A 26,861-nucleotide genomic window follows, 5' to 3' on the forward strand; every position below is an offset into this window, starting at 1 on the left:
TATGTCCTGTAAGGCATGTGTCATCTTGTCTCTCCCTTCTGCCTTCCTCCTTTTTAATTCAAGGCTACACAAATACCTTTTAATCATTTTGGTGGAGGTGAACAACTAATTTATACAGAAAAAAGAACCATGTTGGTTCAGGATTAGGATTTCTTCACTAGAACCAATGGCTCCTGGGATAATTACCTTGCAGTCCAGTGGCTCAGGTAGATTCCTCAGCTGGCAGTCCTCTGCTGATATCATTGGCTGTTACCAGAAGCCAAGGCTAACCCTGAATCCTCTGGAGGTAGAACAGAGAGCTCTACCCACAGAAGTTCCCCAAACTCCATTCAACACACAAGTCTCTCCCATAGCTAACTAGACTGCACTTTCCCCAGTGATTAGCAGGACTACAAGAACTCTAAATGAGCTCTGTGAGATACTCTCTCAAGTGGCCAAGCCAGAAGGTTACCCAGAGGCTATCCTTACCTTTGCAATTGCTATAATCATAATATTAGTTAGCATTCAAGAAAACAGAAACCAAATTTTCAAAATAAGTTTACTTAAATTCTATACACAAAGAAAAGTGACTAAGTTAAAGAGAGAGATGTATCTGCCAGTTTTATTACAAATAATGTGGATATAAGTGATATCATTAATCTGGGCATTGGTAACAAATCAGTCATAGTAAAGAGACTGACTTCTTCCTCCACCCCCTCTTTCTTCCTTCCTTTTCATGGGTGGGGGGTGGGGTGGGGGGAGGTAATAGTGAGCATAAAACCCAGAACCTAGGGGTCTAGGAAAATTATCTAATAAGGGATATATTCCCAGGCCTTTCCTTGTTCTTATTTTTATACAGTTATGTAAAATTGGCATATACTACAAAATCACACTCTATTGACAGTAAAGTTAGTCAGAAACACACTTTAAAGACAAAATTGATGCATACTACTGGGTCTAAGAGCAAATATTACGTAACTTAAAAGCAGGCCAAAAAACAGGTACCAATACCTGTTAATTAATGTAAAAATATAAAATGTGGTATGTATTCACTTATATGTGGATATTAGCCATTAAATAAATGATAAGCAACCTATAATCCATAGACCCAGCGATGTTAGGTATCGAGGAAAATACTTGGGAGGACACATGGATCTCCCTGGGAGGAAGAATAGAATCGATTTTATAGATGGACTAGGGGGACAGGTATGGGAGGATCAGATGGGGAGGAGAGACAGGGTTGAGGGAGGGAATGTGGGAAGACACCTGGAATTAAGGGACATTTGAGGGACGGTATGAAAATCTAGAGTGGTGGAAACTTCCCAAAATGTATGAAGGCAATTCTAATGAGGTCCCCTAATAATGAGAGAGACGGAGTCCCAACTGGCCATCTCTTGTTATAAAACAAGGCTTCCAGTACCAGGACTGGGTTGCATTCAATTGAGTTGCTGGCCAAAGAGGTCCCACAGAAATCTCCAAACAACACAGGCTTTGCCAAGACAATGGGCACAATTGCTCTTCACAAGTTGAAAAGTGGACCCAATTGCTGAGGCCAACACGTACACAACTCACTGAACATGGAGAAGTCAAGCTGGCATCCACAAAGAGCCTTCATACCTACATGCTAATATCTTTGCTACAAGATGGTACTCTTGTTTTTGTATACTGTGAAGATTGCCACTCGCGTTGGTGTAATATAAAGCTGAATGCCAATAGCCAGGCAGGATTTGGGAGCAGAGAGGATGCTGAGAAGAAGGGCAGAGACATGGAGAGTCACCAGCCAGAGACAGAAGAAGCAGGAAAACAGCATGGGCAGTACAAAGTAAAAGTAATAAAGCCATGAGGAAGAAAGTAAATTAATAGAAATGGGTAAGTTAGATGAGTTAGAAACAAGCCAAAGCTATCGGCCAAGCTTTCATAATTAGTAAAAAGTCTCTGTGTAGTAAGTGATTTGGGAGCTGGCAGGAGGAACAGAAAAATCTGCCTACATACTCTGCATACTACCAAAGGAGAAAAGTGAACACCAATACAACTACAAACCCACTGATTTACAATTGTGTTCTGCCTGCAAGATATGCTAGTACAAAGGTAGCACAAAGCTTGTGAGAGTAACCATCTAATTTGACTTAAGGCCCACTCCAGGAGATGGGCACTTGGTTGGGCAATACAGAACCTGAAATTAGACAGACCAGGGAACTAGAGTAAAACCAAATACTACTGTTCTACTAAAAGAATAAAACAATAAAATGATTCTGAATGATGTTTTGCTATACTCATAGATCAGTGCCTTATTCAGTCATCATCAGAAATGCTTCCTCCTGAAACAGATGGAAACAGATGCAGAGACCTGCAGCCAGACATTATGCAGAGAGAATCCTTGGAATGCATAGCTCTAAATAGGATGTCTACATCAAATCCCCCCTCACCCTCTACCTCCAAGCTCGGACAACCCCAAGAGGAGGTAGAAAGAGTGTAAGAGCCAGAGGGGACGGAGGACACCAGGAGAACAAGGCCCTCTGAATCAGCTGAACAAAGCTCCTATGAACTCACAGAGACTGAAGCAGCATGCACAAGGCTGACACACACCTGCACTAGGTCCACTATGTATATATTATAGCTTTCAGCTTAGTGTTTTTGTGGGACTCCTGAGTGTGTGAACGAGTGGGTCTCTGATTCTTTTGTCTGCTCTCAGGGCTCATTTAATTCTGTTGGGTTGCCTTATCCAGACTCAATATGATGGTTTTTGTTTTATCTCATTATATTTCATTTTGTCATATTTGGTTGTTATCTCTTAGAAGCCTGTTCTTTTCTAAGGAGAGAAAGGAGGGGAGTGGGTCCAGAGAGGAGGGGAGGTGGGAAGGAATAGAGGAAGGGAAAACTATAATCAGGATATATTTATGAGAAAAAAAAACTATTTTCAATAAAAGGAAAAAAGTAAAATAATATATACAGATAAACTAAACAGACCATGAAAAGGTCTATAACCCAGATATTAAGTAATTTGAAAATTATAATGCAATACTAAAAAAAAAATATTTTTCTAGGAAATTCTATATTTGCCAAACTAAAAAAATAAAATATAGACAACAGAAACTCTGTGTGTGTGTGTATGTGTGTGTGTGTGTGTGTGTGAGAGAGAGAGAGAGAGAGAGACAGACAGACAGACAGACAGACACAGATGAAGCCTAACCATCACCATCGCCAGCCCTGCCACACACTAAGCACTCTGGTTTAACAAGAACAACATGATCTCAGACCAAGATACTGAACTTGAAACCAGAAACATAATGACAGTAAATGACAGCATGGGCAGATAGCAGTGGCATTCCCAGAGTGGAGCACCACACAAGGTAAATGGTCTTGCTTCTTCAGTGACACGAAAATTAAAAGGGTAGGAAATAAGAGGAACTATTCCAGTTTAAGAAGTGAGCTGAAAATGAAGAATTCTTGCTAATTTTATTAGTTGTTGTAGATGTATTATAGTTATAAAAGTAAATGGTCTTAAGAAAAGGACTTACACACAGGCATAAAGGAAAAAATGCTACTTGACATTGGTCTTAAAATATATCATAAAATATAAACTAACCAATCTCAAAAACACTGATAACTCAAGTATAGAAAAATACATGTAACTGTGAAATTCTGGTATACTGGGGTTGGTTATACTAACCAAAAACACAATGAAAAATCAGAGAAATAATTTCACTCATAATAGTCACAAAAAATAAAAATAACAAAAACAAACAAACAGAATCTTGGTATAAATCCAATGAAGTTGAAAGACATATAATAAACCCTTTAAGACCCTGAAGAAAGAAACTGAAGAAGACAGTAGAAGAGGGAAAGACCTATGAAAAGGCCATCCTATCAAAAGCAACCTACAGAGTCAATGCAATTCCTACCAGTCCTCTAACACGACTCTTCACAGAAACCGAAAAAGATTTAAGTTTTATATGGAAACAAACACAAATTCAGAGTAGTCAAAACAATCCTGAACAATAAAAAGGACTGTAAGAGGTATCACCATCTCTCATTTTAAGCTGCAGAGCTGGAGTATTAAAAATTGCATAGTACTGACCAAAAGCAGAAACACCAATCAATGGAATTGAGCTGAGGACCTGGATATGTTTATGTATCGATACTTAATTTTTTACAAAGAAGCTAAAAAATACACACTGGGGAAAATACAGCATCTTCAATAAATAGTGCTGGTTAAAATGGATAGCTACATGTAGAAGAACATAAATAAATCTTATCTCTCCCCTGAATAAAAGTCAATTTCAATGATCAAAGACTTCATCGTAAGACATGATACCCTCAGTCTGTGAGAGAAGAAAGTAGGGAACATGCTTTAGTGTAATGGCAAAGGAAAGGACTTTCCGAACAGTATCCAGGTAGCACAGGCAGCAAGACTGATAAATGGGACCTCATGAAGCCAAAGAAAATGTCTGTGTATCAAAGAACACCTTCATTTGAGGGAAGTCTACAGAATGGGAAAAAAAGAATCTTTATCAGGTATTTGCCAGGGTTGGTGTCTAGAATATACAAAGAATTAAAACAAACAAACAAACAAACAAAAAAACAACTAAACACCAAAATGAAACAATCCGATTAAAAACTGAAGCATGGAACCAAAATGAGTTCTCAAAAGAAGACAGATAGGTAAGAAATATTTTTTAAACATTTATTCATTGTTGGTGAGAGTGCAATCTGATTTCACTATGGAAATCAGTGTTTTTGAAAGGTCCTCAAGAAGCTACCAAAAGACCTACCATATGATCTGGCTATATGATTCTTGAGCACACACTCAAAGGACTCTATACCCCACTACAGAAACACTTGTTCATCCATATTCATTGCTGCTCTTCATAACAGCCAGAAAACAGAATCAGCCTAGATATCCTTCAACTGATGGATGGATGGTGAAAATGTGGTACACACACATTGGAATATTATCCAGCTGTAAAGAAAAATGAAATTCACAGGTAATTGGATAGAGCTAGAAATAATCATTCTGAATGAGGTAGCCCAGACCCAGAAGGATAAATCCTGCCCGGTCTCTTGCATATGTGAATGTTAGCTTTGAATCTTCAGACATGTGTTACTTTTCAAATACCGATAGTGGGCAGGAAATGTGTAAGAGACCATGGCGGGAAGGTGAGAACAGGAATGGGGATAGAACACAGGGAGTATGAAAGGGTAGAGGATAATGAAAAAAGGAAGGTTAAATGGAGTAGGAATAGAAGGGCAGGGAAGAAGAGTGAGCATGGGAAGAGGTAACTAACACAGGACCCTTGAAAATGCAATATGGAAACTTATTCTTGTAGAACCTTCATAAAACATACATCTATACGTACACATATGTGTGTATCCATACACATGCATATATGCACAGATGTACAGGTAACAGTGAAGTGTTACTCTATAGTTGTGGGAAGGGGGCACAATGCCAGAAGCCATACACTATCAAATAACAACCTGAGTGCAGGGTGTGGTCCACTTCTGTTCAAGTTGTTGGTCAATGGAGTCCCATATAACCCCTCCAAAGTATTTTTTCTCATTACCATTCCTACTGTCATTGTCCTTGGTTCCCTCCAGAACCTGATGGAAAGACATGGAAAAATCATGCTGGTACTAACCTAGAAACCTCGTCTCTACTATCTAGCTTTCTTTCATAGTGCTGGAAGGTGCTATATATGCTTGTTGAAGAAACCTCATCAACATTCTTACCTGGGTGTGAATTCTGTGAGCCACAATAACTGGCAAAATATGCCCACTGGTGCACATGAATGTCATGGGAGTAACCACCCACTTTCCGCCAGAACTTTTATCTGCATGGATTAGTGCACTTCTCAACATAGATACCTACAACTGGTCGAGGTGCAAGGGGTCTGGACTGCTCAGCTCTAAATTAGACATTTGCATTAGAGCTCCTTCCCCCAAGGCTAAAGAATCATTGCAAAAGAAGGCACAAAAAGACTGTAAGAGCCAGTGGAAATAGACATCTACAGTAAACCAATATTTGTCAGATATGACAACTCTGTTGCACACATAAATTCACAGGGGCTGGGACTGCATGAGCAAAACCTTTGCAATATCAAGCCAATACAGATATGGAAAAGTGGTCATGAAGCTCCACTCCTATCTGAGGAGCTATTGGTAATTGATAGATGTTGTGGAGGGAAGGGTGTATCCGTGACTTTTCTACTGTTATAATAAAACACCGTGACAAAGGCAAGTTATAAAAAAAAAGGGGGGGGGTTTAACTCGGGCTTATGGTTCTAGAAGGTTAGGAGTCCATGATGACAGAGTGAAGGCATGTTTGCAAGAGAAGGAAGCTGAGCACTCACATCTTGAACTAAAAGCATAAAACAAAGAAGCACACTGGGAATAATGTAAAGCTCTGAAACTGCAAAGCCTGTCTCTAGTGACACACTTTCTCCAACAAGACCACACCTTCTGAGCATCCCCAAACAGCACCACCAACTGCCTGAGACAGTGGGAGACATATCATTCAAACCACTACAACAGGTAGTGTTGATCCGGGATGCAGGCCCTGAGTGCTACTCATTCTCCATTAGCTGCCCTTCACCCACCCATGAACATACAGGTAGAACTAAATAGACAAACTGATTTAAAGGAGTTAAAAAAGAGCACACAGACTCTGGAGGAAAAAAGTGATAAAGGGAATATGGGAGAAATTGGAAAGGACGGAATGCAGGTGGATTAAATCAAAACATATTATATACATTTATGAAATTCTCAAAAAAAAAGTAATACAGCACATGAATAGACTCAAGGAGAAAAATTCCAAGTTCATTTAAATAAACATAGAATGGCTTCTGACAAAGTTCAACATCACTTTATAATAAGGGGGTGGGGGAAGAAAAAGGAATAGAAGAAACATTCCCTAGAATAAAGGTTATATCCAACGAAGCTGTGCCAACATTATAGTAAAGAAGAAAAGGTGGAAAGCATTTCCTCTAAAGTCAGGGCTGGGGTAGGCTGTTTGGTTCTCTTTGGAGAACAGTGCTTGAAGTCTTAGCTGGGGGCGGGGGGAGCAAGAGAAATCAAGGGGAAAGAAATAGGAATAAAAGGAGTTAAATTATCACTGTGTGCAGTTGTTGTAGGAATATTTTCTCTAGAACAGAAAGGGAGGCTCATGAAACTCAGAAGACAAAAAGCAAAACAAACAAACAAAAAATGTCACAGCTGGAAAACTGGAACTGTAAGAGTCTCTCGAAAGGCCCTGATTGGCTTTAGGGACAGAGTTGTTAAGTGCTGGGGGAGACTGGTCAGCTAAGCTCCTGCAAGAGGGTTTCTTCAACCTGTACAGCTACCTGCAAGCTGAGCAGGGAGCACCAAGGAGCCACTTTTGGGAGCTGTCACCCATGTTGGGATTGGCTTTTTGGTGATGCAGTTGGACTTTTGAGTCACCCCTGCTCCTCTAAGCAATCCTCATCCATATTTGTGTTAGTAAACTCAATAATAACTCATGGTTCACCAAGTTTGACTTGTTGCAATCATTACTTTGGTCTGTCATTGGTTACCTCTCTGGAATGAAGAGACATGCGTGTGTGTGTGTGTGTGTGTGTGTGTGTGTGTGTGTGTGTGTGTGTGTGTTTTGTATGTTCCTATATTTAAAAGATGGGACTGTAGTGGGTAGCTATTCCAACCCTCATTGAGGCTTCAGTAATGGTCACACCTACAAGGTGGGGTGAGAGAGGACCCTGGACACTGGAGGTAGACCGAGCAGAGTTCTCCAGAGAACACCGCCGGACTGCACCATCCCTTTCCCAGACCCTACAACATATCCCTTCATTTGTAAGCTACCCCACAAAATAAACCTCCCTTTTAACTATGTGGAGTGGCCTTAATAATTTCACCAATATGGGACTCTACCAGAAAACTCTTAGATCAAGAAACACTTTCAGCAAAGTGGCAAGATTAAAAATCAATATCAAAAGTCAGTCACTTCAGCATACATATACCAATAATGAACTGGACAAAATAGAAATCAGAAAAAGAGAATTCTAATCACAATGGCTCCATAACTGAACAAAATGAAACAAATCTAGGAATAATCCCAAGAAACTAGAAAGGCTCTTCAGTAAAAACTTCAAAACACTAGGAGGAAAAAATGAAGAGACTTACAAAATGGAAGACTCTCCCATGCTCACACACTGGCAGAATCAGTACTGTGAAAATGGCTATGTTAATGAAAGTTATTTACACAGTCAATGCAATCTCTATCAAAATTCGATTATCATTCTCTACACAAATAGATAATTCTAGGTTTCATAGGGCAGCACAAAACACTCTTGAGTAGCCAAAGCAATCCTTAGCAAAAAGAACAAATGGAGGTATCATATTATTGAAGTTGTAAAGCCATGATAAGAAAGACAGCATGCAACTGGCACAAAAACAGACAAACTAATGGACTAGAATAGAGGACCCCAAAATAAATCCACACAGCTACAGCTACCTAATTTTTAACCAACGTGTCAAAGACATATACTGGAGAAAAGACAACTTCTTCAACAAATGGTGCTGGGAAAACGATATCCACATGTTGGATATCCACAGAATGAAACTACATCCCTATCTTACAACTGTTTAAAAAAACAACAACAAAACCAAACACCCTGCACAAAAAGGATCAAGACCTTACTATAAGCCCCAAAGTTGTGAAATTGATCAAAGAAAACAGAAAAACCCTTCAAAATATAGAATCGGCAAGGAGTTTCTGAAAATGACTAAAATTGTTCGGGAAATAAAACCAGGATTTGACAAATGAGATTGCATGAAATTACAAACGTTGGCACAGTAAAGAAAATAATCTATGGAATGTAGAAAATCTTTGCTGACTATTCATCTTATAGGGTATTGATATCTAGAATATGTAAAGAACTAAAAAAAAAAAAAAAGTATCAAACACCATATAATTCTAATAAATGGAAAAAGAAAGGAAGGCACTTCTCAAAAGATGAAGTGTCAAGGCCCAACAGACACAGGAGAAAATGACCACCATCTTCAGTCCTTAGAGAAAGTCAAATGGAAACTACACTGAGATTCCACCTCACCATCAGAATGTGGTCTTTAAGAAACACAAACAACAAACAATACTGGCAAGGATGCAAGGGTTTGGGAGGAGAAAGAACCTTTATACACTGCTGGGAATGTAAACGAGTGCAGTCATTATGAAGATTCTCCAAAAGATTAAAAATAGAGCTATCATGCGATCCAGATACACCACTTCTGGGAATACATCCAAAGGAATCTAAGTCAGCATACCAGAGAGATGACCTGCAAATTCGTGTTTACTGCAATGTAACTCACAACAGCCAAGTCATCAAATTGGCATAGGTGTCCACCAACAGATACACAGATTAAAAAAATGTGATAGATTAAATAGATGATAGATACGTAGAGAGATAAACAACAGTTTTCTTCAGCCACAGTTAAGAACAAAATTGTGTCTTTACAGGAAAATAGACATATTGGAGATCTTATTAAGTGAAATAAGCAGATCCTGGTGTCTCTGTCTGTCTGTCTGTCTGACTCTCTCTCTCTCTCTCTCTCTCTCTCTCTCTCTCTCTCACACACACACACACACACACACACACACAATTTTGCACAATGAATATAAACAGGTGCAATAACTTAGTGAAAAAACAAAAGGCTTCTAGTACATACAACTCTATATATGTTATATTCTCATTGTAACATATGCTTAACATTAGCAAAGACAAATAGACCAAAAGAAAATACATCACAATGTTAATATGATTACCTCTACCAATAAGTAACTCTTGTTAATTATTTGTTTTTCAACAATATGCTTTCTCTTTCTATAAAAAAACAGAGAAGCCAAATTTATGACATGTTGCTAATTTTTTTAATTGACCATGATAAGTCATTAAATTACTAACAGTTAATCAGTATGGTGTTTGCTAAATCTGAAGCTCCCAACATACTTCTAGAGTAAAAGTCTGGTAAATACTGTTTGTACCTTACAACACAGGACTATTCACACAAGCTCAGGTCTCATTGCCATAGGAACTACTACTGATAATGCAAAGAGACAGCAATGGCACATCAGTAATCACAGGGCACCATGGGTCATCCAAGAAGAGACTCTTCTTGTTCTATTCCCTCCCAGCATGCACATGTCACCCAACCAAAGTCCTACCCTCCACCTACAAGGAAGTGGCAATAAGAGACACACACTTAGTGAAGAGAGGGATAGGACTGTTTGACTGTTAAAGAACAGTGAGTTCTTAATTCATGTTAAGTACTAAAAGTCTGTCTTTCTGAAGAAGGTGCAGCCTTTTTATACAGTAAAGGAAGATGGATAGTCATGGACGGTAAAATAGCTCAGTGGGCAAAAGTGCTCGCCACCAAACCTCACAACTGGGGTTCCATCCCCAGGCACAGTATGATGGAAGAAGAACTGACTTCCACAAGTTCTTCTCTGACCTCTAGACAAGTGCTATGGCGCGCGCACACACACACGTACGTACACACACACACACGTACACAGACACACACATACACACACACACACGTACACACACACAGACACACACGCGTGCGTGCGCACACACATACACACACGCACACACGCGCACACACATGCACATGCACACACGCGTGTGTGCATACACACACGCACACACGTACACACATACATACACACGCACACACACGCACACACACACGCACACACACACGCACACAACTAAATAAATGAACAGATGAATTATTAATAGAATATAAGTAATTAGTTGTAGGGACCTTCATTTTCAAAAGCAATTATGCTAAATTTTATTCATGTATATTTACATATACAAATAATATATAAAATACATATTGTATTCTCACTATATACAAATGAACTCACTATATACAAAAAAACTAAAGGCAGTTGTTAGAATCCTACTCAATGTCTTTCATTGCAATATCTAAAGCTCTTGATAACATAATTTTCCTTTCTTGTAATGATGATGTCAGAGAGTAGGCAGTTGATTGTGTATTTTGGGGGCCTCTGGGGTAATGGCTAAAAACAATGCCACATTATCATCAGTCCTTCCCAAATGAAACACATAATGGGGAACATTTTTAGAATTAGGCACATGAGTAAGATGTGATGTCTATAAAAGGATTTTAAGAATTCTAGAATTTTGCCCATTAGGATTCAATTTCTTATCAGCCCCAAAGACTGAGCATCATGGAGAGGAATAGGAGTCTCCTGTTTCACATGTAAGATGTGTCGACAGACCCTTTGAGACAAATATTTACAGTATTTGTCTTCAAAGAGATTCCAGCTTAGTCTGCAACAAATATTTATGGAACGTTTTAAACCTCTACTTTTATAAATACAGACTGAATGTCACACCCCATAAACATGAGGGAGCACAGTGTCAGGTTTCCACAGTGGAAGTCCCAGCAGCTGGCTCTCAGGGTTGCCTTACCTGAGAGAGCATCTTGAGCTTCAAAGAAGGTACTGAGGCCACCCTTCACATAGGCCAGACTGCCCTCACTCTTCTTATTGGCCTGCCTTTTGAGGTTGGTGACTGCCATCTTGAGCTGTTCAAAACTGAAATCAATGAAAAGAAATCAACTGTCTGAGATTCCTGACAAGATTCCATTAAATGTAAAGCAACAGGAATGCTAAAGGTTCTGTGAAGCATATACATTAATAAACACATAAAAACAAAAATCTTTCAAATTCTTATCTAGAATTAAACCTTTTATTTAGATGCCTGACAGATATAAAACAAGTCTTACAGCTTCGGATGATAATTCCAAGTATGTCAGGCCCCTAAGAAATAAGAACAAATGAAGATCTTATAATATATATGGTTTGGCAGATAGAGGTACTGAGTATCTATTACTGACAGGAGACCCAGGTGGCCCACTTAGCAGTTCAAAGGGGGAGTTGTTCAAAGGTAGACTTCTCCACTCACTCATGCAAGTAACCTACAAAATTCTGTCCTTAGTGACAAAATTACCTTAAGCCTGTGGGCAACTCACAATTTAAACAAGAAGCAAGAGACAAAGCACATGAGATACATGTGTGAAGCAGCATGATGAAACCTGCTAATATGTATCCTAGCTTAAAATCTGTGATAAAGCAACAAATAAGACCATATCATTTTATTTCTACAAAATGTTACTGAGTTGCACAAATAATGAAACATCATATGGTGAGGTGAGGAATAAAAGTCTAAGAATGACATTTTACAAACAAGGAAACAGATAAACTGAGACTGTCAGGAACTCACCAAAGTCAAAGAACTCACAAACCTACAGCTATGTTACCATCTGCAAAGCCAGACTTAAGACAGTGTTATTGCACAAGCCCATTGTCTAAAGCCCCTCAGAGTTCAGGGTCTAAAGTCCACTAACCTGGTTGTGGAGTGATTCTCTATGAGATACCAGGCAGCTGAAAAATTCTCACTTGTAAAATCAGCACTCATGCCATGGAACAACATTTCTAAGTCCTTCTGAGGAAGTTTGCTTCTAGAGAGAAAAAGAGTTAAAATTCATTACAACTGATACTGATACTAGCATCACCAAGTACTACACAATAAACTAAATGCTTATATACAATAAGCTATCAAGAACATATTTGAAGGCAGTATGGAATATACTTTCTATATTACAGCTGATTTCCTACCATGTAAACATTGTTGTGGCAAGCTGACATTTAAAATTAACCAGTACAGGTGGAATCATTTATTTAACCTGTCCATTGTCCTATCTGAGGGGAACACTGGCTTGTCATTGTCCTATCTGAGGGGAACACTGACCTGTCACTGTCCTATCTAAGGTGAAGAGACGTTTGTTGCTCCCCAGGAAAAGTCAGCACTGTATCTACCGTGACTGGACCCTGTCCTTAGTCATGCAATTTTGCAAGCTTTGCTGCTGGACCCACCTCCCTGTTTGCCTGATGAAGTCCAAGTTCTCAGCTCCACAGTCAAGGGTTTCCCTGGACTGAACCTGCTTATCTCTTAAGATTCATTTCTGCAACTCTAGTTCTCACACTAGAAGTGTCAGAGCCTCAAATAGATTATATTCTCTGGTACACGTCATGCTTGTGTGTAATTTTTTTCTCTTATTTGCAGAACCCTTTATCAAAAATGCTTTCCCGGCCTGATAAACTGCCCAAGCCAAATTATAAGGTATAAACAGGACATCACTTTATAGACATTTATGTTTTATTCAATGAGAAATACTCCTATGCTAAAAGAAAACAGACAGTTCCAGCATTTCTACATTTATGTCTGGAGTCTTAATATCTGAGTATTACTATATACAAGTCACACACACACACAAAGGAGCCTCACCATGACCAATGCTTCATCTTCACTCCAAGGTATTAATTTTGCTTCCTTCTCTCAGCCATGATCAATAGTTGATAGGCTCACTGTTACAGGGTGGGTAGATGGTAACAGACTATCTTTCCTGTTAGTTACTATACCACATTGTAGGCTTTAACGAGCATTTAGAAACTGGTTTTGCAGGCTAGACATGGTGGCACATGCCTTTAATCCCAGCAATCAGGAGGCAGAGGCAGACGGATCTACAGAGCAAGTTCTAGGACACACGGAGAAACCTTCACCTCAAAACAAAACAAAACAAAACAAAACAAAACAAAACAAAAAACAGACAGAAAGAAAGAAGCTGGATTTGTCCTGACTTGTTACTTATGCCCAAAAGATAACTGAAGGCAGGGAGTCCTTACCCTAAATCTGCAGTCACCTAGGAAATCACCCCCAGACAAATACTGTTGTCCATGACAGCAAAGCTGCATCCTGGAGCAAAAGCAATCACCTTCTAAGAAGCAGACTGACCCACTAACCGAACAAGAACTTCTTCCAACAACCTTGCAGAATCTAAACTGAGACAATAACCATTCAGAGCACACCCTGGCCAGGGCTAATCATATACATCTATTGTCCCTTACCCCAATCCTGCCTCTTTTGAAACCTCAAGCTCATGCCAGTAACCTGAAAATGGATTTGAGATCATTGGAAGCCTTTATCTGTCTTTCCTAATGTGGTCATGTCAGAGGCAACAGGAACTGTGACACAGCCACCTGCAGCAGCCTAAGAAGTTCCCTTACATTTTTAAAGACCTTAACTTGGGTAAACTGGATCCTGGCCTTCAACACAGAAAAGAATCTCAGGATGAGCTACTATGAAGCAGAGTTGGGTTTCTTAAAAGACATCTTCAACACAGACTGACACATGGTTTAGAGAGAAGAATGGACCAAGAAGAATATAATGCATCTGACAGAGTATGATTATGGTGATATTTTATTTGTGCTGAAATGTGATTTTATTTGTATATTAATAAATAGCCGAGTGGCGGTGGTGGCGCACGCCTTTAATCCCTGCACTTGGGGGGCAAAGCCAGGCAGATCTTTCTGAGTTATACAAAGTGAGATCCAGGACAGGCTCCAAAGCTACACAGAGAAACCCTGTCTCGAAAAAAATAAAATAAAATAATAATAATAATAAATAAATAAATTTGCCTGGAGGTCAGAGCTAATAGCAAGCCATAGCAGAAGTCTGGCAGTGGCAGCACACACCCTTAATCCCCGATCACATGACAGGCAGATCTCTGTGTATTCAAGGATACCACCAGCATGGAGACACATGCCTTTAATCTTAATACCATAGAAGACCTGGAGGTCTGTATAGACAGGCAGTGATGGGGAGGTCATTTGGTTAGGTTTACAACCAATAAGAAGGCAGAACAGAAAGTCAATAAAAAGACAGACACACAGGAAGTAGGTCTCTTTCTCAGGGGAAGGATGGCAGTGGCAGCAGGTGGTAAGAAGGCAGTTTTAGTCTCAGCTCTTAGCTACTGCTCTGACCTCTTGGGCTTTTAACTCTGCATTTGGTTCTGTGTTTCTTATTTAATAAGACCGTTACATCTACATATGATGTGGGCTTTTCTAAGGGAGAGTGGCACTCCACTTTCTTTACAACAGCCATATGTGCCATTCTTGGGATTTCTGATGCTATTATTTTCAAAGGGTTAACTATGGGGGTTGGTAGCCAAGGCTACCTACTGGGTACAGGACCCAATACTTTTGCTCTAAAAACCCAGGTTCTGGGCTAAGGCAGGATGGAAGAGAAGAATATGGGACATCTTGAGCCCTCCTCAGCTACTGCCATAGGAGGCCTGTATTCTGCCCACTGGGTACTGAACCCTATTTGAGCCATGTGTAGATTTTCACATGTTCCCTGATGGTGGCTTTCAGGACCCGCACCCATGGCCTTCAGATTCACTCACTTCCTCCTTACATTCACACACACTGGGTGTCACTCCTAGGAGACACTAGCATCCGCACTGGGAACAATGACTTCTGCAAGCCAAGCATGTGTCGCTCTCCTCTTACCCTTTATTCTATGGCCCTGCTCAGATCAGTGGTGTCTGAGAAAGACTCATGGGCATCTTTCTGGAAAAGGTCTTTAATTTTAAAGAGAACTCAGAAGAAATAGCCATTAAGCCATTCTTCTGCCTCTGAACATCATTATGCCAAGTTTCAAAAGCAAGAATTATGAAGAAACATTTTATAATTTAGAAGGAAACTGGTTTATCAGAAGAGCAAACTTGAGTTCTGCAAACCTTAGTGATGTGACTAAGAGTGTTCTTTGAATTTTATTGATTACGAGAAAAGAAATGTCCTTTTTGTTTGAAACAAATGAGTTGGCATTTTCTGTTATATATAATTGAAGGCATTTTGGTTTAATATTCTAGCCTTAAAAATAAGCTAAAATACACTGATCTTTTTTTTACATGTATATCTAGAAAACGTGAAAATGCAGCTGACTTATGTCAGAACTCACAGGGGACAGGCAGAGATCAGGTACCCAGAAGAGCACAGGCCCCAAGATCCCTCCACCTGTGTGCACAGCCTGGGAAAGCAGCAAACCTCTCCAGATTCCATTTGCTCCTGAGGATCACAACAGCTTACTTTTGGCAATAGTTTGAGGAGTAAAGTGGGTGGTAATTCTGGAAAGCTGCTCAAAAATGTTTTTAGCTGTTAAATTTTCTTCTTTATATCTAGTTTTTTATATTTTCAAGATTATTTTCTTAGGTACCATTGTGTTTTACCCCCAGTGTAGCAAGGAAATTAAAAATTCTCATTTTTGCAAAGGAATAAACAAACATACTTAGAGGTTACATGTCATTAGTCATGGTTTTGCTACTCTAAAACTGTTTCCATTAGATGGCAGTGTAAACTCAGACTTCATCCGAAGAAGGGTCAGCCTCCGGCATCTGTCCAAGTAGACAGATACATAACAGGAATGTTCATAAAACACATACTGGAGAACACGCTGTGGGCTTGCACGCTTTCCTTGATGTGGCAATGGAGGGCAGGAGGCTGCTGACAGCTAATGGCCTGACGCTGCTCTCTGAAGGTATGTGCTACACTCATTTCTCTCGGCTTTAAATTTCAACAACATAATTTACAATGTTACGTTAAATATTATAGGAAAAGTTTTATTTTATCTGGTATAGTTTCTGTGCTTAGGCTCTGTACCATAGACCACAAATCTACTTCTACAAAATTCTGAAAGGTAAATTCGAGACACTTCTATGATCTTCCTAGGAGTGACTGCTATCACGCTGTCTTTTTGGTAAAGGCAGCTTTCTAAATGACCTGGGGAATCTGGTCACTTTCTTTCTGTTGGAAATCTGACCCAATAAGAACAGATCCAGATGTACACTGCCCAAAAGCCATGTAGAAATAAAACAGATAATGCATATGCATCAACTGAATGCTCTAGACACCATCCCCCAGTAATGGCTCACTCAAAAAACGGGAGGTGATTGAAAACAGGAGCCACACTCCATTTCTCTGCCTTCACTGCATACAAGCACCACTGCCAAGACTTTCTTGATAAACATTTTCCTTGGGCGAACAGGACTTTCAAGAAACAAAATCTAGTGAAGACTTTCACTTACTAGGAGCCTATTTTTATCTTATTTTACAGCTTAAACAGTTTGTATCCATTATACCTGAAACCAGGCAAGAACATATATATTTGTGACAACCAGCACAGTAAATCAGAAATACAGACCTTTTACGAGTAAAGCCTAGTCTCGGTCAAAGTGAAGTTACCTTTTCAGAGCAATTAGTAACATTTTTATAAGTACCCTGGCACCATGTGTGCAAAAACATTAGTTAAAAATTTAGGGACATGAAGGACTTTAACAGTCAAAGACACCAATAAATGCCAGTTGTTAAAAACTTGTGGGCTGAAAGATGACGGCATGCATGCTGGGTCCACCAATAAAATATATTAAAACCTGACTCATACCAAAAGCAACAAGGAGCCTATATTATGTTATTCTCACTTGCTTTTTCATAGTCAAAGAAACCAGGCACAGCATCATAGGGCTCCTCACCCTTCCACTGTACACCTAAGAGGCTACAGTGAACCTCTAACATTCACAGGCCAATTACCAGGCACCGACTCATCTTCCAAAGGCCACCTCCCACTAGTCAGAGAAATCAGTAGGACCACAGCTGATTATTTTATACTATGCATTTATACTTTTTCAAACCTTGTTAATTACTACTTTTCCACTAGCAAATAATAGTAAAATCCCCATGTTCCTTGCTTAATGGTTTAAAATTCTTAAATGACTTAAGAAATTTGTATACAACATAGTAAAACCAAAGGCAGTAAGGACTCTAATCCAAATGCAACATGGCTCTCTACAGGGACAAGGGTTTCACTAAACACTACTAAGTGGGTTAGGAAACCAGCCCCAAACTAGTGTCTGACTACTGTCTGCCTCTCCTCCCTCACTCTTTTTCTACCTGGGCCAGGGTAGGACTCAATATAGAGCTCATGCTGAGCTCACCTCCAGCACACCAAAAAGAGAAACAAATCCTCAAGGCACAGAATTCAGTAAAATCCACGGAGTTTTCTTAGGTGGGAAGGAGGGAGCAAGAGAGAAGGAGGGGAAGGGGATAAAACCTGTTTGAATAAATATCTATTTTTAATTTTAACAATTTATTACTGAATAACCTTACTTGTGATAGTTTTAAATGTCAACTTGCCACATCCTAGAATCACCTTGGAAGGCATTTCTATGGGGGATTGTCTTGACTGTTAATGGAGGTGTACCTTGAATGTGGACAGTGGTGCCATGTCATGAGCTGGGCCCTGGACTGCTTAAGAGTGAACTAGCTGAGTACTGAGCAAGAAGCACTCTTACTTTGTACATGACTATGGATATAATGTAAAAGGACCAGAGTTGGCGCAAGATACACCAAGACCAAGTTCTCAGCACAAGAGAGACTTATTTGCCCTGCGGGGGCAAAGACAGAGGATGGGAGACAAGAGAGAGAAGAAAGGGGTAAAGGGAGAGGAGGGAAAAGGGATATTTGCCCTGGAGGGAGAAAAAAAAGACTGCCTCTGGATAAAGTAGAGGCAGGCACGTCCAATAGGCAAATGACAGTTTATAAAAAGAAAAATGGGTTCCCATGTTAGGATGAGTTGATTTGTTTTGATTGGGCATGTTAATTAGGGTAGCCAAAAGGGGACTCTTGATTGCTGGAGTCAATACTTTGAAATCTGGACCTTGGTGGTCAGCCTGAGGAGTGCGTCTGGAATAAGAAAGTGTTCAAATAAGGGAATAGACCTTGGTGGCTAGCTTTAGGAATGTAATCTAACAGTCTAATAAGGAAGAGGGAATGGGGGTGGTGGGGGGGTGGGAAAGGCTGCCATAGCCATGTTTGCAATGCTTGAGCCTACTAAAACCCTTCATGGTGTTTTCAGTTCCTGCCTTGACTTCCCCATAATAATATATTGTAACCTGGAATTTTAAGTCAAATAAATAAACTCTTTCTCCCTTAAGCTGCTTTTAGTCAGGGCATTTTATCATAGCAATAGAATGAAACTACAATATTTATTTAAAGGATTTTTGTCCTGAGTCAGAGAGAAGCAAAGTATCATGGAGATAATAAGCACACAACACACTATGGCTGCAGTGCCCACCTGTCCTCATGCACAGCCCTCACAACAGCTTGAGGGAAGGCCTGATCTTAAGCGATCAGTAGTAAGCCCTGGATGCCTAATTCAAAGCCAAAAGGTTTGGTTCCAAGTCACACAACACTACCTCTTAAGAGAAAGGTAAAGAAATTTTTAAGCAAGCTGAGCCATTTGTCATGCCATTTTTTTTGCCTGCCTTCATGACTTTACAAATGCCACTAGACATGGTTCACACCAAACTGCTCTGTGGCTGGCAGCAGCAATGACAAAAGGTAAGAAGAAGACGAGACAGCAAGAACAACTACAGGAAAGCTACAGCAACTAGGACAATGAGCATTAGGCCAAATCCTAACATGGCTGTTGTATTGGTCGATTTTATGTCAACTAGAGAACAGAGGGGTCTCAAATGAGAAAATTCTCTAGAAGACGGGCCTGTAGGCATGCTTATAGTGCATTTTCTTAATTAGTGACTGATGTGGGAGGGCCCAGCCTGGGCTAGTGTTGTATAACAGTTTCCTCCAATATTAAAACATTCTACCCTCAGGAAACTCCCGAAGCAGGAAAGTAAACAATGAAAAATAGCTTCAGAAAATCCCTGAAACTGACAAGATCCAGTAGGCACCTATGAGTCATAAGCAGTAAAAGCTGAGAGTCCCTCTCAGACAAAGAGATGTTAAGCTGCAAAAAAACTCTCAGAGGAGAAAAGCTGCAAAGAAGACTCTGAGACCAGAGCAGCTGCCTGGAAGGAGCAGAAACCAGCCTAGAAGAGGTTTAGACCAACTGAGGCACCTAGAAAGGACACTCTCCAACCTGTTGAGCTAGCTGCAGGCTGTGCTCCAGGTTCCCAGTTGTGTGAGCTGTCACCCATACTGGAGTGGGCTTTAGTAATACATCTGTCTTTAAGTCATTTCTGCTGCTGTAAGTAACCCCAATAAAACTCATTGGTTCTCCAACTGGACTTTGGTGGTATCCATACTTTGGTCTGTCATGGGATTCCTATCTGGGGTGAGTAGACATGGGTGTTGTATCTTCCCAGGAAAAATTTTGTCACACAACAGCTGGAGTTCCTGGGTGCTGTAAGAAAATGGGCTGAGCAAACTATGGAGCAGGCCAGTAAGCAGCATTCCTCTGTGGCCTTTACATCAGTTCCTGCCTCAAGGTTCCTGTCCTGACTTCTCCCAGTTATAGACTGTGACCTGAGAGTTGTAAAATGAGATAAACCTTTCCCTCCCTAGTTGCTTTTGGTCATGGTATTTATCACAGCAATAGAAACTCTTACTAATACAGATAGTCTGTCTGACTCTCCTATACAGCATGTGCATCCCCTCAATCTCCTTCATCCGTGAGCAGTCCTCTGGGCAAAGGATGATCAGTCAGATTGATTCCTCCCTCCCATGCTTCACAGCAGGCTCATGGAGGGCTAACTTTCTCCCAGCCTCTCATGTGTAGCTGGAAGTTTTCTCCAGTCCCACCAGGCTCCCACAGTCCCATGGCCTGCTTATAAAATAATCACTCAGATGCTTATATTAATTATAACTGCTCAGCCATTAGCTCAGGCTTATTACTGTCTAGCTCTTACACTTAAGTTAACCCAAAGTTCTTATCTATGTTGAACCATGTGGTTTGGTACCTTTTCTCAGTTCTGCCTTGATATCTTGCTTCCTCTGTGTCTGGCTGGCGACTCCTGACTCCGCCCTTCCTCTTCCTGTCTCTCTTCTGGATTTCCTGCCTGGCTATAACCTGACTCACCATAGGCCAGAGCAGCTTCTTTATTAACCAGTCATAGCAACACATATTCACAGCATAGAGAAACACATCCAACAGCACTCATGGGTTTTCTGTCAACTGCAAGCTTATTTATCCATGCTTGGCAGCCCCTTACCCTTCTAGTTGGAACTGTCTCAATCTTAATTTACAGGATACTAAAACCCTTCAAACAGTTCCAGAATGTCCCATGGCTTAAATATGCTATCTAGACATCCCAAGCTCACTAAAAGCTGCTAAACGTCAGGGCTTTTCAATAAACAATTCTGGCCCAAAACGCCCCCTACCACACCCCATCCCCTTGAGCAGGGATACTACAGCAGTGAAAATGCACTTTTCCCTCAAAAGCATTAATGATCTTCAAGTGTAGGCATGAAGGGTCAGTATTTACAGATTAGTAAAAATGTTCCTCGTTCTTAGAAAACCAAAAACACAGATAGGGTTAAGGCACTAACAGAACTTGCTACCTTCCATAACTATTCATAAGGTAACACTCATCATGGAATTCTGTAATCAAAATCACTAAGGCCAGAAAATAAATGAGATAAATTAAAAGGTAGCTGTGGTAGTTTGAGTGTGGTTGGTCCCACAAGTTCACAGGGAGTGGCACTATTAGAAGAGTGGCTTTGTGGGATAGACGTGGCCTTGTTGGAGGAAGTGTGTCACTGTGGGGGCGGGCTTTGAGGTCTCTTTTGCTTAAGCTTTGCTCAGTGTGACTGTCAGTAGATTTCCTGTTGCCTGCAAGATGTAGGACTCTTAGTTACTCCTCCAGCACCACGTCTGCCTGCATGCTGCCATGTTCCCTGCCATAATGATAATGGACTGAACCTCTGAAATTGTAAGGAAGCCACCCCAATTAAATGTTTTCCTTTATAAGAGTTGCTGTGGCCATGGCATCTCTTCACAGCTACAGAAACACTAACTAAGACAGTGGCCATACTTGGGATCATGAAAACCAAACTTTAAATTCACTTGTAAAACAAGGTATCATTCAAATGGCACAATTCTGACAAATAAAGTTAAGTAAGTCTGGATTAAATAAGAATTTAGGTAGGACTTATCAAAAACAAAAGATCACTTTGGACCAAATTATTCTAAAATATTTCTAAGAAAGTGAAGCAAATGAATAGATTATAATGCTATTGATTTCAAATATCATCTAAACATATTAAAATGTACTAATGCTCATATCGTTAATTAAGAGTGTGTTACAAACCTGGGAAGCTCCATAGTACAATAGTTGCCTAGCATGTAAGGGCCCTGCATTCCACAACCAAAACCCCAAACCAAAAGCTAGTAGCTATTAAAATTTCAAAACATTTTTTTAATCACAAAATGTAAACTCCCCACAAAAAAAAACAAAATAATTTTGTCAAAGTTTTATCTAGTTGAAAACATTGAAGCAAAACTCATCATGCTTCATAAATATTACCACAAAAATAATAATTAATAATCAAAATAAATAATACCAGTAGGCAATCCATTTGGCTGGGTTGCCTTCACGTGTGCTCTCCAGGACATCCCTGAATGTGACTCCCTCCACTGCAAGAACATAAAACACTTAGAAGCTGGAAATTAAAGAGCCAGACCGTACTCACTTTTCAATTTCAATGCCAAGCGGATTCGCAGGACGGAGAGACAAGGGAGGAATCCCTTTATTCCTGTCAGTCCGCATATCATAATAATTCATTTCATCCACCCACACTGCAGACTGATCTAAAATGCCTGTGAAAGTTAGGAATATGCACTCAATAAGATAAAGACCATCCAGGCACCTTTACATCTTACCACACTGCTTTTTTTTTTTTTTTTTTTAAGAGATTTAAGGGCACTACAGTTCAAATTCTTTTCATGCCCAGTGGCTTTATAAAAAATACTGAGAAGTTACAGAATGGCAAAAGCAACATCTCTTGGTTTATGGGGTCACTATACATTATTCAACGACGATAATTTTAAGCCACTCACAAAACATCCTGAAAAAAAAAGATGTTTTCCAAATAACACATAAAATTATTTGTACACTGTTAAATATTAATGATTAAGTTGATAATAACATTTGAAAAGTTAAACATAAGATACAATGATATGACTTATAGTAACTCTTTATTCAAGAAAATACTCTGAACTCTGTCAACATTTAGGGAAAAAATGGCTGACAAATCTCAAGACTCAAACATTTAAGTTAAGCATTAGCTCCATAGAAAGCTTCTTGAACATGACTAAGGAGAATCAGTCATACATGTATGATTTGTATTTAATATTGAGGTTCTTTTCCTGACTTCCATAATCTAAAGTCATTTTACTACAAGTGAAATGCACATGTTTTTAACATCATTTATCTCTCTAAACACTAACATGTTTTCATGAATAATTATGCAAAAAAAAAAAAAAAACATAGTCTTTGTTATTTCTCATTCTCTTCATTATTTAGAAGGCTGGAAATACCCTACGTGATACTTAAAAAAAAAAAAAAAAAAAAAAAAAAGGTATTTTTCCCTAGTTTAGGCTGATTTGGAAAGTTCAACAAAATATCAAACGAACAATTAAAATGGTTCAAGAATGCATGGCTTCCATGATGGAAATGGCTAGATTCTTCAGGGCAAGCTGACTACTGGGTACAGACCTGCAACCAAGATCTACAGACAGCATTCTCCTTCATGTGACCAAGCTCTGTAGTGCCCTAGTCAGTACAGCACATGCCCATTACCACTCTAGGGACTCTGGGCTGCAGCAGAGCAGGAGCAAGTGTGCCCCGCCGGCTGCACTGGGAGTAGCAGAGGCTAAGGCTTCCCAGGAGAAGGTTGTCTGAACACCAGGCAACAGGACTGTACAAACAGACCACTCCGGCAGCCATAGTAGACACTAACAAGGGCTCTGCACAAGCTTATACAGAAGTCCAACACTCTGGGGCTCTGTCATTCAATCTTCATTGCATCTTCTATGAGCCATTCTAAATACCCTGGGCTAAGTGTTCAGAAGAAAATTATACTTTCACCAAAATTTTCTTCATGTGCTATATAAACAAATATTATAAAATATGACTTTTATTAAAAGGTATACACTTCCTCCAGAAAGCTGTAAAACAGGGTTATGCTTTGATTTCAGAGTTCACTTTCTGAAGGAGTGAAAAATATATACATATTTAAATGGTGTTATTTCTATATGTACATATATAAATCATATACTAATTCAAATTTTAGCTTCCCTCTATTCCTTACAGTTTTACTTCAAAAGTGTATATAAGGGTTTGAGGAGGCCAGCACTGTAGGAAAGCTCTGTGAGCTGAGACAGACAAGAAAACCGTATTTTTCACTACACTGACAGCACTGCCTGGATTTAATTAGGACTGCTGTTCTTACAGTACACAAAAATTGTCTATTTATTTATGCAAGACCTTACAGGGCACAATGAGGAATCTAACAATATTTTACTGAGAGACAACGTATCCATGGGAATAATTTTAAAATTACTAATTTGTTCTTTAAATTGCTACACACTTTACATTTATGTTCTGACTTATCTAATCCTATGAGGTAGATGTTTCCATTCTGCATTTATTCACAGAAAATAGCCATTGGCACTACACAGCCATTGGTGGTAAAAGCCTAGGTTCAGAATCTGAAGTTTGGTTCCTCAAACCCAAATCTTAAGCGCTGCAAGGTAGCAGGAGGTAAGTACACAAGAAAAGAAGAAGCATACATAACTTCAGGGGGACAAAGACGAGCCTGGAAAGCTAGAAGGCTACATTTCATCTGGCCTCAGAAGGACACAAAACATAAAGAAAGGGGAATATGATAGAGATAAGACTGCCACGGATTTGCCAAAGTAGAAGCAACAGCACTCTGAATCTTAACTGTAGAACAGTGTTGAAACAATGTCATATGCTCAAGGTCAAGAAGCCAAAACTAGTATTCCAAACTGCCAAGGGGACAGATTTTATCAACTGTGAGACATTTCTTCACAACTGTCATCTTTACACTGGCAGTCAGCTTAGTAAACTGCCTTTCAAAGAATGCTGCACAGTGCGTTCAGAGCCAGTCCACAAGGCTCTATCATGAGACAGAAAAAAAGTCACGAACCAAAAAGGTAATGCAAACTCTGAGACGCATCCTGGTGTCATCAAAATGAACACACTACATCTAATGAGACAAGACAGTTGTGTGTTTTACAAATTCTACAAGTTTTAACACCTGAAAGCCAATATTCTTTCTTTAGGATAAAGTCACTATGAGTCTTACCTATTTTTTCAGGTTTGAGTAGCTTAAAAGATACTGTTGAGGTTCCTTTGCCCCCTGACTTGGTTGTGACAATAATGTCTCCTTTGTCATTTTTGGCTTGCCCCACTCGACACACAATTTTACTTGCAGACATCCATTCTGCCGTGAGGAGGCAATTATGTCCACAGATTGTCAAGCCTGAAAGTAAAAGCAAGTATACAAACAATTAAAAACAAACAAACAAAAAAGCCCACATTTCCTGTTCCAAGAGACAGAGGCAGGTGACAGACAGTATCTGACAGACACAGGGGTTTGTTGACTCACCACTACTCAATACATCTCCCTGGTTTCTTTCTGACACCTAAGACCTCTGTTAGACTGTATTAAGCTCCTCCCACTTTCAGCAGAATTAGAATAAGTAAGGATTCCAGCTAAGTCCAGGTACCCACATTACTTCGACTCTGAGGCTTAAATTGTTTCCAGAAAGCACTGCTACCATTACAAGTTGAAGTTACTGGCATGGGGTGATTAACTACACGGATACATTTAGCAACCATTTCCTAAAGGATTCTAAACTTATCCATGTTCTAAAAAGAATCTGCACATGCTTTTTCCAGTGTTCAGTTAGACACCATCTTATTGAGTGGACTGAACTGGGTATTGAATGTATTTCATGCATAGGCTAGAACACAGTGACTCATAGATGCACTCTAGGCCACTACTGGATTACTCAGTTCTTACATCTCCATAGCAGCTTCTCAGTGGTAGTTTATCCGCTTTAGTGTTTTTCTAACAAAGCTGTCACTATCCTAGCCTTTCATTCTGCAGCTTCCCAGTAAACCAGCATCCCAAATCAGGCCCATCACCATGCCCTGACAAGGAGTGACTAAAAGCAATGCCCAGCCAGGCTGTCTGAGAGAGAATGACTCAACTCTAAATGCCAGAGCATAGTGTAGAAACACAGTATTGTAAAGCACATTCATAAGGTAACTATCCTGCCAGGTAATACAAACTGAGGAATGGGCAGAGTCTAGAATGAACTCGTGTATAAGATTAGAATTGTATCCAACAGCATGGACTGAGAATGTACCTCTACAGCCTCCTTTGTAGTTCATATATTGATCATAAGATTATATATTAAATTCACCCTCTAGCCCAACTATGCAACATTCACTTCTATTTCTAAAGCAGTATTTAGCTTCTATCATTAGCAAAGTAAACAGAACACTCCAAGTTGAAGGAGCAGGAACAAATCTCAGCCATGAAAAATTTCTGAAGGATTTGGAGAAAGATGGCATAAAGATCATTTGATAAATAATGACTTACACACACACACACACACACACACACACACACACACACACACGAATGTGGTGATATTTTGTTGTACTCTATTAAAGTTTTCCTGAAGAGCAGAGGATAGAGCTAGCCACAGAGTTAGCCATAGAAGTCAGTCAGTGGTGTCACACACCTTTAATCCTAGCACTTAGGAGGTAGAAGCAGAAATCTGTCTGGATTTCTGTGAGTTCAAGGCCACAATGGGCTACATGAGATTAATCCAGTCTAAAAGAGAAACAGAGGCAGACAGTGATAGCACACACCTTTAATTCTAACACTTGGGATCACACACCTTGAATTCCAGGAAGTGATATGGCTGGGCAGAGAAAGGAATATAAGGTGAGAGGAGAAAGGAAGTTAGGCTCTAACAGGATGAGGAGTTGGTAAAAAGAGGTGGTGGGTGTGGCTTGCTATGCTTCTCTGATCTTTCAGCTTTCACCCTGCTATCTAGCTCCAGGTTTTTATTACAAGACCATTTAGGATTTGGGCAACAACAACAACCAAAAAAAAAAAAAAATTCATTTTTATTCAGGTC

General features: G+C 39.7%; 1 protein-coding gene across 2 annotated transcripts in view; it reads right to left on the reverse strand.

Annotated features, from left to right (window-relative positions):
• Positions 1-26,861, reverse strand: part of Exoc2 (exocyst complex component 2) — a 168,623-nt gene that overhangs the window by 105,231 nt on the left and 36,531 nt on the right. For both annotated transcript variants that reach the window (XM_036187151.1, XM_036187152.1), the window contains exons 3-6: positions 25,010-25,186; positions 22,370-22,496; positions 12,391-12,504; positions 11,454-11,578 (exon numbers count right to left, since the gene is read on the reverse strand). In XM_036187151.1, the coding sequence (XP_036043044.1) occupies positions 11,454-11,578; positions 12,391-12,504; positions 22,370-22,496; positions 25,010-25,186 (543 nt within the window). The remainder of the gene's footprint in view (positions 1-11,453; positions 11,579-12,390; positions 12,505-22,369; positions 22,497-25,009; positions 25,187-26,861) is intronic.

The sequence above is a fragment of the Onychomys torridus genome, chromosome 5 (assembly GCF_903995425.1).
Source record: "Onychomys torridus chromosome 5, mOncTor1.1, whole genome shotgun sequence".
Classification (NCBI taxonomy): Eukaryota; Metazoa; Chordata; class Mammalia; order Rodentia; family Cricetidae; genus Onychomys; species Onychomys torridus.